Here is a 20,373-nt window from a genome sequence, read left to right as displayed (position 1 = left end):
TGAAAACTGCTCCATAGGAAAACAACTAATCTAGACTGTATACACAGATTGATGGTTAAAGTAGATATAATATAAACACAGTGGTGTTTACTTGTCATTCGTCTTCATTTGATAATAGGAATTTGATCTTCGAACTGTTTAAGTTACAGAGCAACAATAAATACAGTATCAAACTTTGCAAACAGGCTTTATTTACACATTCAATGTTACACTAAAAGATCTAAATACAGGCCTTAGGTAATATATAACATTTAAAAGATGTGCAGAGCGACATTTTGTTCAGGTTGTGTTTCTGTGCAATATCACCACATCGTGTGATAATGAAACATTACCTGCAACATAAACTACAGCTTCAGCTATTCTGCATGAGTGTACAGACACTGTGACGTACATAATGTATTAAAAATAAATTATCTTATGTAACAATTTCATTTTCATTTCAACCACCACTCACTCAAATTCAGCAAATGCCAATTTAAAGAAACTCCATGAAGAAAAGTCAGGCTTTTTGGCCACAGATTCTGCTTTGGGTGTAATTGTAATTTCTCTGCCATCATTTGTATCAATATACCCATATCCATTACAGGAACTGGACAAAATAATAGGAAGGGCTGACAGTATAATACAATTCAATACTTCACTGCCCAACAAAATTATTTCCTCTGTGATTGTAAAACATTATATACACTTATGTGGGGCTATTTCAGATGTGTTATTTGAAATAACCCATGAGTTTGTGGAAATTAATTTCATACACCTTATATGTAAACCTCTTACCCCCAAAATAGTAGATACAGTGTATAAAGACTGTCAATGTTCCTGTTATTTTGATCAGTCCCTGGATGTAAACATGTTACAAAATAATACAGATGCAATATGAGTCAAATAATACAAGTAAGTAACAATACAATTACAAATACACATTTACTTTGAGTTTTTGAATGTCTGTTGCAATAAATTGATACATGTATGTAGTTTTATACATTTAATGCCCTGAGTTTTCCACATGTAGGAAATTAAAAATATCTGTTTCACACTCACTTTTTTGTCTGAGCTGACTGACACTTCCCTCATTTAGCCAGTAGAGGGGGCTGTGATCTTGGATTATTCATAGTCCTCCAGTAGCGTCCTGTAGCTCTTCTCTGATGGAGTTGAGATCTACTACTGCCGCATTGAGCACATTTGCCACCTCTTTTATCAGAGCCACCATCTCTTTCTTACAGCCTTTCTTTAGCTCCCCAGAGTCCTTGATGAAGTACTTGTCAGTGCCTTTGAAGAGTCCTTGCACCGAGGACAGAGCTGTGTCCGTTACCTCAGTCGCTCGCATCACGGGCGAGTCGACCAAACTGATCATCTGGACGGCCCTGCGGATCTCCCAGTCCTCCGAGTAGTGTTGGGTACCAGACCTCAGGAAGGGATGGCCGCGGAGTTTGTACAAGCCCTGATTGACAAAGTGGAGGATCTTCCCAATGGCCAGCAGGTGATCCTCATACTCCTGTAGTACTGTCTCCACCTAGGAGAGCAAAGGGAAACACTGTGCTCATTGGATGGGACAGGGCTAAAATACTAGACTTTGTGTAGTTTGTTGTAGTTTTTGAAATAGTAATTGTTGAATGCAAAGTGATCTACTGTACATTAATACAGACAGCATGAACTCAGGACACATAATGAAACTGCAATTTACCCTCTTCCGGTCGTGCATGTTGTTAACATTGTCAGAGATGGCCGCTGAGGCTGAAGTGATTCCGCCAGCTGCTGCCACACCCACACCAACAGCTGTGACTACCAGAGAGGCCCCGAAGGTGAAGGGTGCCAAAGCTAAACCCGCAATGGCCGTCACACCGCCTACAGCTGTGGTGGTGCCACCGGTGATGCCAGCAATTCTGGCCTTGTGGTGGAAATCGCTGATGTCGTCAGCCATGGTGTTGAGTGTGATTATGGACTGCCAGAGCACCTCAGCTCGCTCGGTGAAGACTTTGTTGAACAGACGCAGGCCACGCTGAACCTTGTCGGCCAAGATGGTGAAGGACCTAGAACGAAGTTGAGATCCAAAACAATGATAAGTTTGGTGGGTACAGTGCAAAGAACCAGCACTTCTAAATTTCCATTGTCCAACTAGACACTACATGTTGATTCCCTCTTTTAGTCCATGTCAGAAATAATTCAGACACTGAACTTTTATCCACTTCATTAGTTCTGGTCAATTTGGTATCAAATCAACCAGACTAGCAGCCTTTCACTCAAGTTCACATTACAGTACAGTGACATACTTGCATTCATCTTCTTTCATGATTTTGTCCTCTTCATCTGACGGCAACTCGTCCCATTCTGAAATTAAATCAAACAACAGAAAGCGATAAACATCTGTAGGCGTCTTGTCTGAATCTGTTAAAATAAGCCGGACTGTGACTCACGTTCCACGGTGTACCACCACTCCATCAAGCTGTCAGTGTCCTGCAACCAAACAAAAACATGATGGTTAAAACCTGACAAACATTATTTGCTTGAGTATGCTGATCTGTGTATGTTCACTGTGGGAACAGACTAACCCCATCCTCATCGTCGTCGTCTAAACCAGCTGCAGATTGATCCCTCTGAGCAGCCAGCCACTCTGCCTGAATGAGGGGAAAGAAACGAGTCAGCAAATATGTCGCTAGTCATGCAAGTTATCCAAATGTAGAATAAGTTTAGGCCTTTATATACAATCAAGCCTTTTCTGCTGGGTGTGTTGACTAGTACAATTGAATGTTATTTTGTTGAACCAGCAAAGTCACAGAAATGTCAAAGAAATGTGTCTCGTCAGGACATGGTCAGAGGAAGATACTGCAACTGTACCAACAACATTTCATAGTTTTTTAAATCAATTAATAAACTTTGTCTAGTAAAAATAATCAAGATTTCTAACTGGTAAATGACTTGTTCGAACAGCAAGGCTTACTCCACTGTTATAATGTGAACCACACTTAACCAGGACAACAGAAAGCAAAGCAGAGCGCAGACAGGGGAGATCAGAAAGTCCGAGGTCAGTAATTGATCATACAATCAGTTGTTTTCTGAGTGACAGTAGGTTCAGTGGAGCGTCTTGCCATTAAACAAAAAAACCGTAATGCCTATTGAGGCTTTGTGTAGTCCAACATATAAACAGATGCTGTCAGATGCTGGACAAGCAGAAATAAATGCTGATTAACACAGTGAATCTCTTTAGAGCAGGACGTGGTTAACTTAAACAAAATGTGAGAGAGTCAAAGTCAAGTAGATGGTGTATTGCTACAGCAGACGTTACTGAGCATGATGCTTTATGTGAAGGAAGTAAAAATATTGATCAGAGAAATAATGAAAACTGGGCCTTTTGTTAGAAAACCTGGGGATTTTAAAAACAAAAAGGTATTCAGCTAAGGTTACGTTATTTCATTTAAAATCTATCACATTTTTTTGAACTCACCTTAGCAGCCTCCGACAGGTAGTCAATTGACGCAGCTCCTGGTGGGTCTTCATAATCTAGATACATGGCTTTGTTCTGGGAAGACAATGCGATATTGAAAAGCCTGACAGCAATAAGGGCACAATTCCTTCTAGTGGTCAGAATATGTCAGACTACAAAGACTCACCTTAGCTTTGTTTTTCTTGAAGCCTTTGACCTTTAGTGACTTCTTCTGTTAATAGTTAAAAATACATAAACAATATTTCAGATTGTGTAAAAGGAAACGGCAAAAGGGAAAACCAGGGTGAAAACAATACCGGTTTGCAATCTTCCAGTTCATCTTGTTCGCTGTCATTCAGTTCTCCAGGACCCAAGAAATCTTTACCCGTAACTTCATCCTCATCAAAGTCATCCTGCTAAGACATGACAGACATGAAGCCAAAGCTCCAGGAAACGAATACAGGATTATGCTTATGTTCTATGTTAAACAAATACTAAACATACTTTGCATGCTTGCTGAGGGACATGGTGGCTGAATCTTATCTGTTCACTCTCTCCAGTTATGTCGTAGCTCTTCTTAGATTTGCCTAGAATGGGGAAAGGACTTCTGTGTTTGGGAGTTTTCTAATAAAAGAAACAAAAATGAATGTTGTAAGAAGAAAATCTTGAAGCGAAATACTAAATTACAAGATACTAGCTTCAGCTATTGAAATACCGGTTTGCAGTCATCCATTGGGTTTAGTTCGTCGTCCAACTCCTCTGCTGAAAAGCTGTTCTTTTTTCGACTGTTGTCATCCCACATGTCCTCCTAAACCAAACACATTCACATCAAATTGTTAAATATCCCCACTTCACTGCAACATTTGATTGTGTGCCAAACATGTTGCTTTTACATTAGCTGAATGAATGACAGCAGCTTAACAGATGCTGTTCATTTGTGCCCTTTTCAAAACTAAAAATTACATTTGCTTAAAGTTTATTCATCTAAATATGGAGACCAGGCATCCTACTACTAGACAATGAGGAAATTAATTAGTCCTTTATTAATTAAATTTCTTTAATAAACCAAAGATATTCATCTGATGCAAATTAGCATTTAAAGGTGTAACACTGCAAAGACAAACCACTAATACAACGTACAGAACACTGAAAGCACAGAAATAATGTACAAATCCAGTACAATCCCAGAGCATACAGTTGTACCTTTGAGCTTTTGCGAGGTGTGTATCCATGTGCTCCCTTCAGCTCATCACCAGGCTGGAGAGAACGAGTTTTAGCATGACACACATTCACCCTAATAAATAAATAAAGATATTTTCTTCCTGTAGAAAACTGAAAGCGTGTGATACCTTCTGTACGGTGATGGCAAATCCTCTCTGTGGCACAAACTTGATTTTCATCTTCTTTTTTCTCTTCTGGAGAGAAAAAACATTTGATTTCTTAATATTCACAGTTCTCCATTAGGATCCATTTAAATGTCACTCAGGATGATCTTATCTGAGGTCTCCTAAAAAACAGCATCCATACTCCAGCTACTTCCAGCTGATTCATTCTGATTTGTGCCAGGCCTTAATAACAAATAGAATACAAATGGCTGTGAACCTCTTTATGTGTGACTTCCCCTTCCTCCTCCTCTCCACTGGTGTTGTCCAACATCGTGCTCTGTTGGAAATTAAACACTGCATCAAAACTGTAGTAAAAAACGAGGACGCTGAGCTATTGTTCAAAATAATATTTGAAACTTGAATATCAAAGAAGAAGTCATTTGAAGCATTTTTTTTCCTACAGTAGGCAATTCAGGATCCAAATGTTTAGTCTCGTGATTTTTGCCGCTCTCAGTCACAGTTACCCTGCAGGTACATCTCTTACTGTCACTTTCTTCTGCAAAACCACATGGACTCCAGATAACTTACCTTTGATTCTTGAGGTAAATGTCCATTCGCGTACTTTCCCTCCGATGTTGAGAAAGGGGAGGATGATCTTCTGAGCAGTGACCCGACTTTGGTTGACTGACGTTTCTTCTGGTGACCAAGCAAAACATTGTTAAACCACCACTTGTTTATGAATATTGTTCAATATAAAAGAGAAAGAATACTGTTTAAAATGTCAACAACAAAACACACTGAACATACTTTGTAATCCAGTCCTTCCTGCTCTCCATCATCTTCTGCTGACACGTGTGGCTCTGAAAAGTATTCCTGAAAAACAGCAGCACTCTCCTTTAAACCCGGTACTGATGTGTTCACAAATAACACCTGATCTTTTTAACACCTGTTAACGTTGCCCTGTGTGTGCTTACTAAAAGTGTTTCTACCATTTGGTTCTCTCTCACACGCTCATTCGTGTTGTATCTGAAATCTGCGATAAACCCCCCACAGAATACTGTAAAGTGTGACTATTACCTTTGATGATTTATGGGATAAGGATAGTGTCCTGCTTTTCTTCTCATTTGTAGTATTATCCTAAAAGTGATAATAAGAACCATTAGAACAACAACCACGAAAACATAGCATAAGCAGGGAGGATGTTCTCTTGCATTGCTTTGTTTACCTTTGGGCTTTTTCTGGAGCTCAGGGACATCCTAAATTTTTTGTCCTTTTTCTGTAAAGAATATTTAAAGTAGAGGTGAAGCCACATGCAAGAAGAGCTATTTAAAAACAAACTGTGGATGACTGGTAAAGACACTCTCATATTACCTTGCTCTGGCTTCTAGAGCCGTCCTGATCCTCACCACTTCCTCCATCATAATCGCTCTTCACCTAACATGAAGTTTGGGTTTTGTTAGTCTTTTTTCACCCAAAATTTAAAAACATTGTCAAATAGAAGAATGAATGGATTCTTACAATCAGTGACTCTCGTCGCAGTTTAAATTTTCCAGGCTTGCAGAAAAAAACAATACATTAGCTGAAATGTTTTTGACAAAGAATGAATTTTGCATAAAGGATATTGTTTCCATTGGCATTAGTATGTCAGCCTGTTTACACTGACAGTGCATTCTTACTGGTTTAAAGCCAGGGTTAAGCTCAGGACTGTCCTCAGGCCAGTCTTCCACACACCTTTCCTGTTTTAGGATTTTAACAAAACCTTGATATGATCTCCTGAAAAGATTCTCATAGCAATCCAATATATGCTGTAGGTATATTATTTCTGTCATTTTCTTTTTTTTGTCCTCTCCCATCAAAAAACGTACCTGTCCAAGAAGCAGGATGTCCTCAAAGACAACATAGTCGTCAGGCTCCACTAATTTACTTTCCTGTAAAAGAGACGCTTTTCAACAATCTTTTTTTTTTTTTTTTTTCCCTCTATCTGCAGTTTATCTTAACAAAGACAAACCACACGATCTTTTCTTTTCTTTTCTTTTTTAAACATTGTGCGTACCTGGGTTTTTGGTTTAAGGCTAAGAACTGGTTTTGGGAGTCGTCTGAAGATTTGTTTAGGAGAACGTTTTGGTGCAGTTGCTTCAGGTTCAATCTAACCACAGTCCAAAGGAAAGAACATCATTAATAGAAAGGCAGATACAGTAGCAACCAAACTGGACAAAATTTTATTCTTAACTGTGTTCTTTACGTACAGGTTTGTCGAGTGCGGGTGGCTTTTCTGGTTTTGGTGGCTTTTCTGGAGGGGGTGGCTTTTCTGGAGTGGGTGGCTTTTCTAGCATGAGAGGCTTTTCTAGAGTGGTTGGCTCTTCTGTCCTTGGTGGTCTAGTGCGAGGAAGTGGCTTTGGTGGACGTCTGATGGTCGGCACCTATGAGTTTGATTATAAAAGATGGTAAACGTCCACGATCAGAAAACTATGCATCCTACAGTACAGTTGTACTATACAAAAAAAAAAAAAAAGCGTAAAAGTATGATGTGTTAGTATTGTAGAATATATGTCCAGTATATACAGTTATAGTATATTTATTTCACGGTTTTCTATATATTAGATTGAATCTATTACGTACATGAGACATTTCAGTTGGTGAGTGCTTGGTTGACATGGCTCGATTCCTGGCCCGGGTGAAAGGAGTTGGCTGTAGAACATCGTATTTCGTTCCTTCAGGACTTGTCAGAATAATATTATTCAGCCCATTTAAAGACTCTGTTTGAGTGGCTGCACGAGACTCTGCTGGTGTCAGTTTTAAGACATCTGGCGACGGCTGTGCATCCATCTTCATTTCTGATGGACTAGTGAGTGAAAGTGTAGAGTAGGTGGTCTTTGAAGCTGTATTTTTGGCAGTAATTGCAAATATATTGTTGCCGTTGGTAGTTGAGGGAAGTGGTTGAAAGATGTCAAAAGCCCCTTTTGATATGTCCTGGAAGGGGTCATTTTGCTTAGAGGGAGTGGTACCAAACGGGTCATCCAAGCTGGACAGATCTTGGAATAAATCCCCTCTGAATGGGCTTGGAAATGGATCAATAGCACTTGTGGAGGACGTTGAAAATATGTCCAGATTTTCCACAGAAGACATGGCTACATGGTTCTTCTCATTGCTAGGGAGATCTTGTTTCTTTTCCTTGAAGTGGGACAGTTCTCCACCTTTATTTGAGACAGCTTGAAACAGATCTTCACTGGCCGTGGCAGTCAAAAACAGGTTTGCCACAGTAGGCTGTGGGGACAGGAACACATCATCCTCTTTGTTTGAAGGAGATCTGAATGGGTCCACATAAATACTGGGAGATTTATCGAAGACGTTCACCTCCTTAGAACGTCCAGCATGGAAGCACTCTTCTCCTTTAGAAGGCTGGAATAGATCGTTGTTTGACTGCAAGGTGTTGGAAAGGTTCTGTGGTTGGGCTGGAGCTGCCTTAAACAGGTCAGGTGAGTTAAGGGTCACGTCATGAAAGTATCCCCTAGATGTGTTCTGATCCAATGATGATGTCTGGAAAAGGTCTCCATTAAGGCTGTGAGTCAATGTCTGGAATGGGTCCTTTTGAGGTTCAGAAAGCTTGTCTCCATTTTCCACAGTCTTGATTGGGGGCTGAAGGTCCAGAGGACTACTCTGAAATTCAGGTGGAGGAAGCAAGATGGTATCATGGTTTATGTCCTGTGACGTTTCCCTCTCCACATTTATTGCTGCATGAGATTTGGTGCCAGATTCCTAGAAACACATGGTCATAGGGACGATTAAAAATAAGGGTGGTATATGAAGTAATCCTGTGATCTAGTTTTAAAAACAGCAATCCTGGAAAATACTTACCATGTAATACTTATAAAAGGGGTTCATTGTGGCTGAATCCCCATTGACCCCATTCTGATGAACAAGGAAAAGAACATGACACAAAAGGAAGTAGTTAGTCATTTGGACTGTTGAACTATTCTTTCCACAACAAAAATGATCACTGATCCAACTGTGCAACAAGCAGTTTAATCTGCTGTCACCATTCTGGGGACAAAACATTAAAAGAAAATGTTTGAGGGGTGGAAGCATAGAAATTGCATGAGTCATTATTCCTTCCTCAGTCAGCGTGGTGGTAATATAATTAAAACTTGAAAAATTTGTCCTGTTACTGAAACCATCCTACCACCAAGAATTTATGTGTTTGCTATTACCTGCGTATTTAAATTAAAAAAGGAAGGATAGCCGGGAGAGCCATGAAAATGCACACAGCAATACGCAGACGATGTATTGCTTTTCGTGAATGATGTGCTCAAAAGTGGACACGAACCTGTTTGTTTTGAGAGTCATTCCCAGATGAGGCACTGGAGTCCGAAGGAGATGAAACAAGAGTCTGCAAGGAGAGAGATGAACAAGAAGACATTAATATACAGAGGCTAATTTCCCTTTTAAATATTCATCCCTACATGCTGAGTGTAGAAAGGCTAGATGTCAGATGCATCTCTAGTGCTGTATTTAGACTGAGGACGTATTCAGGTATGTTCACTGACGTAGAGACAGTGATGTTCTGTATGTGACTGTGGAGCTACTCACCTTGTACTGATTTTGGAAAGGGCTTTGGGAAACTTTCTTTAGCATGTTTTGCAGCGCCACAATACTCTGTAAAGAAAACACATTTTGTAGGTTAACTCAAAAAATGTATTGTTTAAAGCATGTCTTACTAAAAGGAAGAATTTTAGAGCATAACAAAAAAAATGGGTTAACGTCTTCTTTCCTGGTTAAGTTTGCATCAAGTTACATTAGACGGATGGGTTTAAAATGACAATGAGTGCTTTCTAATGTCAGGAAAAAACGTGAAAGGCCAGTGTGGTAAAGCTGCTGTTTTATACGTGTTCAAAATCATCCACCAGTCACAGATGTGACAGTGCGAACAACTGGCATGTGGGCTTGGCTACCCTTGTCAAAATACACATAAAGCACACGTGTCAATCGACACTGTACCAACTGATTACATTCTTTTTTTAGCTGCATAACAAACATCTTACGAAACACTTGGATGAGATGGAGGAATTTAGAGCAGGCCGACTTGTTTTAGAGCCGGTGCACAAGTACTGAAAGCCTTCGCTTGAGTAGAAAATTGAACAATGTAAAAATAGAAGATTATAAACTTAGATGATATAATTTGATTATTAAAACGGATGTGTAAAGAGTGTTTAAACTGCACCTACAGGTTGCACTGTACTTATAATTAGCTAGTGTAGTCCAGCCTTTTCCAACCCCTGGTGATAAATGTGAAAGGAGATGATTACGAGGAAGAGACCAGAAATAAATCAAATAAAAAATAAAAAAGGTAAATGTTTTTGCACCATGCTCGATAATCTTTGCTCTTTGGTGAAATGTCATGTGTACAGTATGTAGTGAAATGAAAGCATTTAAATTCTGAGTGTAGTGAGTTAATTTAAAGTCACTTCATGTGCTTGTTCATGTCAACTCTGCTCCTAACTAATGCTGTGTCCGACCTTTATCAGATAAAGTACAACAAACTACTACTACTACACAAACACAGGCCACAGCATCACTGTCTGTTAAACTATTCAGTCTTCTCCTCACCGGTCGTCTTTCAACAGAGGCAGAGGTCGGATCTCTCCCTCCACAGTCCTCTCGCCCCACACTTTGCTCCTAAATCAGCATGTGAAGAAGAAACAGATCAGAACAATGTGCGACCCCCCTGGTTTCCCCTGACCAGCGTGCAGCTCTTGACTCACAGATGCCAGTGAAGCCGGACTCAGACTCACCGTGTCCGCCCGCATCATCAGGGGGAGCCGCTGATCTCCGATCTCTGAGGGGTTTTTCCCTCCGTTTGTCGGTCACGCAGCGTTTGGTCCGCAATTAAAAACGCGTCGCTTCGTGCTCTGGATTGACCGGATTCACATTGGTAATTAGCTGAATGCACCTGTGTCAAGTGAGTCCAGGTGAGCACACACCTTCTCTATCCGGAGTGAGACCTTTCAAAGTAAAAGCCCGCCTAGATCTGTTTGGTATTCTTACATTCTCACTAACATCTGTTTTACTCTCTTTACACTGACTATAGCTCACATATTATAGAAGAAGGGCAGGGCAGTTAGATCTTAACATAGCTGACAGTACATATATTAATTTCTTCAGAGCTGTTATTATTGTTTTTACCCGCTTTCACTGTTTCAGTGTCAGGCTGCCGAATTGAAATGGTTCACCATGTTTCACTGAGTTTTATTGTGAAGGTGAATCTGGGTCCGTTGCGGGGTCTTTGTGTCTCTCTGCGGGGACTTGACACCTCACCTTTCCCCTCTCTGTCTCGTCTCAATGCAAACCGACCGGTCGTCCCCGTCCTCGCCCTGCTCAGCTGGAGCTCAGTGCGCTGATCCAGGAGACAACACCGCAGTGTTTTCATATCCAACACCTGTTTCAAATAAGCTCTGTGATGGTAGCTGACACTGTGACAGGTGATGTGTAATAAAAGCAAATGAAAGCAAACACATGAAAGCAGCTGGGAACCAAGATTAACATTCAGCTCCATGTCCCACTGATGGGAAAGAGGTTTACAGTATAAACTATCAGAGAAAGGATAAAGAAAATGTTTTCTAAATCACTTTTAAACAAATATTAAATATATATATATATATATATATATATATATATATATATATATATATTTATTTTTTTTTTTTTTTACACGTATGCCTCAGTTTAAAAAGGCCTTTCTTGGGTACCTAGTAATGATACACATTTCTATTTATAAATAAAATTAGGAATGAAATTTAACCCATTAAAACATTGTTTCAACCTGTTCCATAGCCTCTACCTCAACTTTATCCTTGTAATCATGACTTTGCATCTTTGCATCAGCTGTAGATTATTTTCACACCAAGAACGTGGCTGTAAAAGCACTTTTGTCTGAGTAACCAAGAAGTAAGTAGACTAAAAATTATATTATACAATATTTAAAAATGTGCATATCAATAATAAGTGTGATTCATATCCAATCCCTTCAATCTGTGGACAGTTTTGTAATATAATTTGTCCAGCAGATGGCAGAAGTTGGTAAAAACTAAATCTTTGCTGCATTAAAATAATCATCGATTCTCAATCTGTAACAGATGTGGTAGGCAGTACTTTTAAAATGTCTATTCTAAAGAGTTATGGTGGTCTTAACATACTATGAGGGAATTTCTGAATGATTTGTGTCACAAACTCATCTAAACTTGAATCTAAAACACATCAATCGAATGGATGTAAATATCAAATGTACAATGATCTTTGTCACGAGTTTGCACATCACAATACCATATTTCACTGTTTACAGATTACTTGAATTCACTTTGATACTGTGCTGACAGGAAACCATGTGATCTCAAAAAAGAAGCAGAAACCACAGTTGAACCACTGATAGATGAAAATTATGTTTGCAGAGTGCAATAAAGTTTTGCAAATATGTTGTGACTTGTTCCAAACTGACTGCTGCACAGCATTTGTGGTTATCATGTGTTCCATGCAGAGTTTATACTGTATCACAGATACATAGTTTGGTTGGAAGTTTAGCGAATGTTTAGTTCTTCTTGGGCGGGGCGTAACAGAAAATAATTGAGAAGCACTGTCCTAGAGGGACATGTCCAGAACACTTCCCCCAGGATGTGCCTCAGGGGCATCTTAAACAGTTATTGACTATAGCATTACTGGTACAGATGTACTAATCCGTCTGTCAATCTCACACTCAAATCTTCGCTCATTTGTGAACAAGACCTAAAGATACTTAAGCTACTCCACTTGAGGCAGGATCTCTCCTCCAACCTGGAGAGGGCAAGCCACTTTTGTCTGGTTGAGAACAATGGCCCATTATAGAGGTGCTGACTCTTATTCCAGCTAGTTCACTACTCGGCTGAAAAACCAAACCACCCCAGGCCCTGGCTTGATGAAGTCAACAGGACAACATCATCTGCAAAAAGCAGGGATGAAATAATGTGGTCCCTGAACTAGACTTAATCTGGCTCCTTGCGGGGCCTATTAAAATAATGAACAGAACAGAGGACAAAGGGCCACCCTGCTGGAGTCCAACATGCACTGGAAACAAGTCTGACTTATTGCCATCAGTGTGAACCCAGCTCCTGCTGTAGTCATACAGGGCCTGCAAAACTCCTAACAGGGGGCCACGGACCCCCTACTCCCAAAGCAGCCCACACAGAATATCATGAGTGATACAGAAGAATGCCTTCTACAAGTTCATAAAGCACACATGTACTGGTCGGGTAGTGAGGGTATAGAGCTGGTCCAGTGTTCCACGACCAGGACAAAAGCTGCATTGTTCCTCTTGAACCTGAGTATCAGCCTAATTGGCATAGACTTTCCTGGGGAGGCTGAGGAGTGTGATCCCCTGCAGTTGGAACACAACATCTAGTCCCCTTTTTTGAATGAAGGGACCATCAACCAGGTCTGCCAGTTCAGTTAAACTATCCCTGACCACTATGCAATGCTGCAAGGCACGTCAGCCATAACAACCCCACAACAACTAGGACTCCTTCTTCAGCTTGTCAACATCCCTTACTTCCAGTGTCCAAAACTGGGTTCAGGGGTTGCCGCCACAACAAGTACCCGAAACCTTATGCCCACAGATACAAACAGCCACATAAACAAAGAGTTCCAGAGCTCAAGTTAGGTGTAGAAGCATGCACGACTACCTCAAGTCTGTACTGCTCAACCACCTGCACAAGTTATTTTTTCTACAGTGATGTGATTTTCCATGCCAGATTCCTTATAGCCAGATTCTTTATCTAGGGACTGGGTTATTGAGGCACCCTCCAACTACTGCCAACAAGTCGGACCCTAACTGATGCAGTGAGTAACTTCTCGTTTCTTAGACAACCATTCCACGTGGTTGTGGAAAATATGTTTCAGAAGGGTCAAATTATTGGCATGAATCAAACAAAGAAAACATCTAAGGAGATTGATGAAACTACTAAAACTGGCTTAAGAACTGTCCAGTGGAAGAAGTTCTGGTGAGTCCAGATTCACCCTGTTCTAGAGTGATGGGCGCATCAGGGTAAGAAGAGAAGCAGGTGAAGTGATGCACTAATCATGCCTAGTGTCTACTGTACAAGCCTGTGGGGGCAGTGCTATGACCTGGGGTTGTTCCAGTTGGTCAGGTCTAGGTTCATCAATGTTGTGTGTTAAGAATGAGGTCAGCTGACTACCTGAGTATACTGAATGACCAGGTTATTTCATCAGTGGATTTTTTTCTTTCCTTATGGCACATGCATGTTCCAAGATTACAATGTCAGGACACGGTCAAAGTTATTATTTCCTACTACTCTATATTACCACCTTGCTCAGGGTGAATCTCAAAACCAGGTATACTAAATTCTGAACAGGATATACAGAGTTAAAATTCAAAAACAAATATATTTTCAGATTAAGCTGAATTATCCTCATCTGTCTTTAACATTTTTTCATTACATGACAGTAACTCACCCTTGTACACAGAGACATCAACTAGAATAAAAAAAATTGCATAATATTTACTTGCATATCAGAAATGATAATTGCCACACCTCATTAAGTTACCATCACACTGTAATTCATGGCTCAGTAGTATTGTTGTCACTGAATTGTTGCAAGGTGTATGAATTATAAGATTGTAAAAAAAGATGCTGGGGTTTGGAAAAGGTTTAAAATTAAAGAGAAATGTATGAATAATTTGTGACTAACTGATCTGTGGCCTGTGTAATAAAAAGCCTGACCACAATTTATCTAAAGTCATATACATGTAAACGTTAAAGATACTGATGATAAGTTGTCACAACAGGTCTACTACAGCAGTGGTCCTAAGAGCCTATGACTTTAAAAAGAGAAAGCTGCATTTAAAAGACAATACTAGGAGTCCTACTGCAAATATGGATTAATATGGAAGCCTTTAAAACTGCTTCTCCACCTCATTTTGATTGAAAACCCCTTTATATTTAGAAAATACCAGCTTTTATGCCAGTTTTGTAATTTTATTTTGTTGTATTTATCCGCCACAATTTAAAGGCAGGTCCTTGAAAATATTGTCTGACATTAAACCGGTCAGTGGCGCAAAAAAGGTTGGGGACCACTGTGCTACAGGACCTGCTCATTAGAATAACACAAATCACAACCTATGCACAACGCGTGCTGTCAGGAAATCACATGATACCAAAGAAGTGAAAGAAAAAACACACCTCACTCAGAAAAACAAAATAAAGGCACAGTGTGAACCTTGCCAAACAACATTTCACAAGGCATTTCTATTCACGGCTATCATGTATTAGTCACACCCTACAAAAGGGAGCGGTGAGTACAGGAAGTGAAGGGCAAATCCCAGAGGGCAGTGGCCATGTAGATTTGTGAAAAAAAAGAAAGAAACTAAAGCAAAAATGTGCGTATACGAACAAATCAAACACTCTGGCTGCAGATCATGTCGGGTGAGATTAGACAACACATCAATCCTCCTCGTCTTGTTAGCAAGTGAGTATCAGACTTCTCCCACACCACACAGAATGAGTCTTTTTTAAGAGTCAGTTTTAACTACATTAATCAGTTATAGTTGGGTTTTGTTGCTAAAGATGATTTACTACCAATTTATCTTCATATGGCAGCCAGTATGTGAATAACTTTCATACATATCAGTTGTTAATGGTGTACATACCCAGGTTATTACAGAATTACTGAATTTTGGAAAAAAAACAGTATAGAGAACATCTGGGTTGTTTTAAAGAGACAATGATCTAAAATGTTTTTTAGTTAAGTTGTTGTTTTTTAATGAACAGATGACATCTTTCCACAAAATGGATGAAACATTTCTTCTCAACAAGCTGCGAGGACTGGTTACAAATATAAAGTGGAGCTCGGCAGATGCTGCTGATTTGTTTGCTGCTCTTCTGAAGCGATTTCAGTCAACAACAACCGACAGCTCACATCTCTGCTCATGGATGATAGAAATGTTGCACTGTATAGAAATAAATTACATCACTCCCAGCTGGAAATATCAAACTGGAAAAACACTAATGGATCTGGTAAAAGACAAAAGTATAACAAATGAAAATTTCATGACATGTTTAGCTGATGACAGAGAAAAAGAACTGGAGGAAATTTTAGAGGAAATCCGCCAAGAAAAGTTAAACCAAATTGATGATGAGCTATTAGAGAAAGTGAAGGACATTGTGTCATCAGTTGATAAAAATGTTCCTGTACACAACGATGGGTCAGAGGAAAGTAGCCTGAAGGAAAACCTGCTTATTCTCTGTCAGGCAGCAGAAAAAACTCACTTCAGACCACGACTCACGCAGATGGTGAGCTGGTGTATTATGGCTCTTTCCAAAAAAGGAAGGTTGATCCAGGTCGGCACTGGAGAGGGAAAGTCATGCATTGTGGCAATGTTTGCAGCTTTTCGAGCTCTGAGAGGAGAAACAGTAGACATCATGTCCAGCTCTCCAGTTCTAGCAAAGAGAGATTCAGAAGAATGGAAAAGATTTTATGAACATCTGAAAATCAGTGTAGACTGCAACGCCAACAAACAAGACCAGGACTTAAAAAAGTGCTACGAGTGTCAAGTTGTTTATGGGACTGTGGAAGAGTTTGCTGGAGACTGGCTAAGACAACACTTCCACAGGAAGGACATATTTGGTAAAAGAAAACTACAGTGTGCAATTGTGGATGAAGTTGATTCCTTGATGCTGGACAAAGGTCTTCACGTGGTCTATTTAAGTAGTGATGTGCCCGCTTTGAAACATCTCAATCCACTCCTGGCATTGATATGGGCCACTGTTAATCAGTACAGTAAGATTGGCACAGGGACAACGGTGGGACAGAAATACCCTTTTCATCAAGTTGTGCTTGAAAATGGAACAAACGATGACATCAATGAGATCTTTCAAATAGCTGCGGACACAGGTATACTGGAAAAAGGTTCAGTTAAAGACCTCAGAAACCACCTGAGCCTTTTATATGAAAAAGCTGCGACTGTTACTGCTGACCAGTGGGCTGAGTTCTTTAAGAGGGTGGAGAGGAGATTCCCATCCTGCCAGTTTGCTCTGCACACTGTAAACAATGATGGAGAGATAGAGGAACTTGACAAGAGGCCGCAGGAAGAAACCAGAGAAATGAAAAGAGTTCCACTGCTACTCCTCAATGGAGGCTTCTATCAGTACATGTACTTTGATGATTTGAGTGTGCTGAAAGCTGCAGAAGCAGAAATAAAACAATCTTTGTTTTTTACGCCATGTAAAATGAGCAAAGATAAAAGTAGCTGCTATGTCCCGGGCTTCCTCTCCCAGCTGGTCAAATCTAAACTAAGGGTTTGGATTGAAAATGCATTCAAAGCAAAAACCATGACACTGGATCACGGCTATGTCATTGAGAAACATGGGATAGTGCCTGTGGACTACAACTGTACAGGTGTTGTTGAAAACTTTATGCAATGGTCAGGTGAACTACACCAGTTTCTGGAAATGAAACATGAGTCTAAGCTGAGCGACATGACCGCCATCACAAACTACATGTCCAGTGTTGGTTTGCTTCAGAAATACGGAGATCAGATCTTTGGAATCTCTGGGACTCTTGGCCAACAAGCAGAGACTGAGGCCCTTCAGAAAATCTATGAAGGTATCAAGACCTGTCAGATACCTTCATTCAAACGCAGAAAACTGTTTGAGATGGAAGGAGTGGTTGTGAAGGATGAAAAAGAGTGGATTGAGAAAATCTGCACTGTTGTTATTGCACAAACCAACTGTACTGTGACTAGGAAGCAAAGAGCTGTGCTGGTCATCTGTGAGACCATCAAACGAGCAAAGGCTCTGCACGAAGCTCTGGGGGATAAGATCCCCAACAAAAAGCTTTACATAAACAACAATATGGACAATACTGAAGTCTTTAAAAAGAATCTTGAAGGAGGAGATGTCATTATTGCAACAAACCTTGCAGGTCGTGGAACAGACCTTAAGGTTTCTAACCAAGTAAACAAAGCTGGAGGCTTGTTTGTTGTGCAAACCTTCCTGCCCAAGAACTCACGAGTGGAAGCACAGGCATTCGGCCGGACTGCAAGACAAGGATCTCCTGGGTCCGCTCAGCTCATTATCTGTTCCAGTCACCTGTCGCCACCACTTGAACTGCTGGTTCTTACAAAAAAACTTTGCTCCTTACTGGAAAGTAATACAGATACCAAACCACTTTATCAAGACCTTTTTGTGCTGGAGCTTAGGTCGTATCAACGAGGTCACAGCGATGAACTGTCTAAAACTATTACCTCAATACTGCCACATATTTTGAACAACAACTCCAAGTCAGAAATAAAGATGGCAAAGAAGTTCAGAGATGATTTAATGGCTGAAGGATTAGCTAGCTATGTGGAGTGTGACATCCCAAAGATAAAAAAGAAGGACGAGCTCTTTAGCCATTATCTCAGCGCACTAGATGATGTGTACAAAAGCAGTGACAAGAAGCCGGCAGATTCAGATTTGTCTGCGCTGAATGAATTCTGGGGCATGTGGCTACTCATGGATTTCACTCATAATGATTCTGTCCAAGAACTGAAAAGCAGACTGAGTCGAGAGTTGGACACAGCCAGGCAGAAACTCACGTGAAGAGAATCACCGACATCCAGCCTGCACCACTACACTGTCTTCGGCAATGAGCTACGTGATAAGGGATATCTCGCAGACAGTATCCAGATGTACACTAAAGCCATAGAGCAGGACCAGTGCTGGGCAGCAATCGCATACTACAACCGTGCATTTGCAGCTTTGACTCAGAAGCAAGACGGACAACAGGATCGAAACTGCATTGATGGAGCTCTAGAGGATTTGTTCAATGCATTCAGGTCTGTTGAGCTCTACTGTGAACAAACTGAGGTCACTCGTCGATACTTCACACAGCAATTTAAAGAGCACCACAGTGAAACAGTCACCAGGTTTGACAGTCACATCATCGCCAGAGTCAAAGTATTGTTGTTTTTCAAGGCCAACATTTATGACGCCATAATAAAGTTGCACAAAGCCAGATTCTCAGGTGGGAATGTAAAGGTGGAGGAGAGTCACGTCTACTTCCTGGTTCCACTGGAACATCTTGTGCATTTGGCACTCTTTGTGACTGAATCAGGGACTTTAATTCATTCCAGAGATCCACTAAAGATCCACCAGGCCATCAGTCATTCTTCCTTTGACATTGTCAATGAGCTAAGGTGTCTTGAATCTCTGGGCCTAACTCGTGTCTACACCTTAAACACACTGTTCCCCGCTGGAGGGTTTTTTTCAAAGATAATGTGGCGACTACAAAGGATCCTACAATGAACTCTTGATTAGATGGCAGGTTTTTAGCATGTGATAAAAAAAAGTGACAAAGCAAACAATCACGATTTAAGGATATTTAGTGGGTCATAAATCTTAAGGAACAATCACAGCCTTTTTCCTGACTGTATATTTATATATCTGTATAGATAAGTTCATCTTTTTGGTTGCAAGAAAATTCTGAATTCCTAAAAACCATGATCCTGTATGAAACGAGAACACAACAGTCAGGAGAAGGACAAGTTGTTAATCCCTGTCCTTTGGTGCATGATACATAATGTAGTCTATTTTTGTTTTCATAAGGTTGAATCAACACTTGACAAACAAATAAGTCTTATTTTCTTATAACAAAGTTTAAATGCAAATATTAATATACTAGATTTAAATGTGCAGTAGTAATGATTATATTGCATGACTGGAACCATATTTTCTTATTTTAATTCATTCATTCCTTGTTCTTCAGAACAGAAGCAGTGATTATCTGATGGAATTTCTTTACATTAACACAACAACAGACTCCTCAGCATTAAGGTTGAAGGGGGAAACAAGGACTAAGTATAATCACTTAATTACTGCCACTCTGTGGTGTAATGTAGTACTGAAGCTTGGCTGCACTAGAGTCGTGATTTATGCAGCATACCATCATTTTGAAACATGCACAAATACTGTACTACTGTAGAATATGAGAATACGCTATTTGGCAGGATGTTTTTGCATTTTTGACAAATAAAAAAACTGAACAACTAGTTAAAACTAACAACTACTACTAGTGAGAGCTGGGTAAATACTTGGTACATGTATATTAATTTAGGGGTTTCAGAAAACCTTTGCTGCAATGTGTTTAAACAACAATACAATACTTAAATCTATGCAAATGGATGAAGTTTATTATATCTTGAAATCTTTTAATTAAAAGAAATAAATTATTTTTTAAACTTTTATACTTATTAAAGGTGAAAAACTTCAACGGCTCATTCCATTTTCTTCTTTCTTACTGTAGTTAAGACATTTATTAATTCAGTAACAAAAGCTTAGCTGCTGTTATCTATTAGCCTAGCCAAGACACCAAGCCAAGGTCAAATCTGCTCTGTTTTCTTACCAAATGATATTATTGAATTATATTGAATACATATATTAAAAAATTTGCTGTACTTTTGATGGGAGAGTAGGTGTTAAAGTCCATTATGTAATCAATTACAGTTTATTAAATGTGAAAGTATGTATTAGTGACAAACTAATCAAGAGAAAATATAATAAAGGCAAAATATATTAAATGTCTGAAAGCAGAAAAAAGGAGACATGA

The 20,373-nt window shown here is 39.8% G+C and overlaps 2 protein-coding genes across 4 annotated transcripts; one reads left to right on the top strand and one right to left on the bottom strand.

Moving 5' to 3' along the window:
- Positions 1–170: 170 nt before the first annotated feature.
- si:cabz01007807.1 lies at positions 171–10,695 on the bottom strand. Of its 3 annotated transcripts, none has more exons than XM_026352795.1 (29): positions 10,536–10,695; positions 10,351–10,419; positions 9,334–9,399; positions 9,071–9,133; positions 8,602–8,655; positions 7,366–8,502; positions 6,993–7,166; positions 6,800–6,892; positions 6,612–6,674; positions 6,423–6,482; positions 6,265–6,300; positions 6,118–6,180; positions 5,972–6,022; positions 5,824–5,883; positions 5,554–5,619; positions 5,335–5,442; positions 5,024–5,083; positions 4,771–4,836; positions 4,625–4,678; positions 4,137–4,229; positions 3,926–4,045; positions 3,739–3,837; positions 3,609–3,653; positions 3,443–3,517; positions 2,550–2,615; positions 2,415–2,454; positions 2,271–2,328; positions 1,685–2,030; positions 171–1,513 (listed from the first exon to the last, which is right to left on the bottom strand). In XM_026352795.1, exons 1-29 carry the CDS (start codon positions 10,551–10,553, stop codon positions 1,109–1,111), a joined length of 3,708 nt encoding a protein of 1,235 aa, XP_026208580.1. In that variant the 5' UTR covers positions 10,554–10,695; the 3' UTR covers positions 171–1,108. The 3 variants fall into 3 exon arrangements, with proteins under 3 accessions (XP_026208580.1, XP_026208581.1, XP_026208582.1); XM_026352796.1 differs by having other exon boundaries at positions 3,739–3,834; positions 10,536–10,693; XM_026352797.1 differs by having other exon boundaries at positions 5,335–5,439; positions 10,536–10,693.
- A 4,400-nt stretch (positions 10,696–15,095) lies between these two features.
- On the top strand, positions 15,096–18,388 carry LOC113157893 (protein translocase subunit SecA-like). Its single transcript, XM_026353544.1, has 2 exons — positions 15,096–15,255; positions 15,558–18,388. The coding sequence occupies exon 2, from the start codon at positions 15,558–15,560 to the stop codon at positions 18,366–18,368; it is 2,811 nt and encodes a 936-aa protein (XP_026209329.1). The 5' UTR covers positions 15,096–15,255; the 3' UTR covers positions 18,369–18,388.
- The last annotated feature ends 1,985 nt before the right edge of the window (positions 18,389–20,373 follow it).

This window comes from Anabas testudineus, chromosome 18 (genome assembly GCF_900324465.2).
Source record: "Anabas testudineus chromosome 18, fAnaTes1.2, whole genome shotgun sequence".
Taxonomy (NCBI): domain Eukaryota; kingdom Metazoa; phylum Chordata; class Actinopteri; order Anabantiformes; family Anabantidae; genus Anabas; species Anabas testudineus.
The sequence above is the reverse complement of the archived record's forward strand: the minus strand, read 5'-3'. Positions and strand labels throughout refer to the sequence as shown.

Bases quoted from the DNA above. Each gene is read 5' to 3' on its own strand.
- LOC113157893 (XM_026353544.1), top strand. From the start codon at position 15,558: ATGACATCTTTCCACAAAATGGATGAAACATTTCTTCTCAACAAGCTG.
- si:cabz01007807.1 (XM_026352795.1), bottom strand. The intron at 4,837-5,023 runs GTTCACAGCCAT...TTTTCTCTCCAG, and splicing joins GGGAAGTCACACATAAAGAG to AAGAGAAAAAAGAAGATGAA. The intron at 4,679-4,770 runs GTATCACACGCT...CGTTCTCTCCAG, and splicing joins TTGCCATCACCGTACAGAAG to CCTGGTGATGAGCTGAAGGG.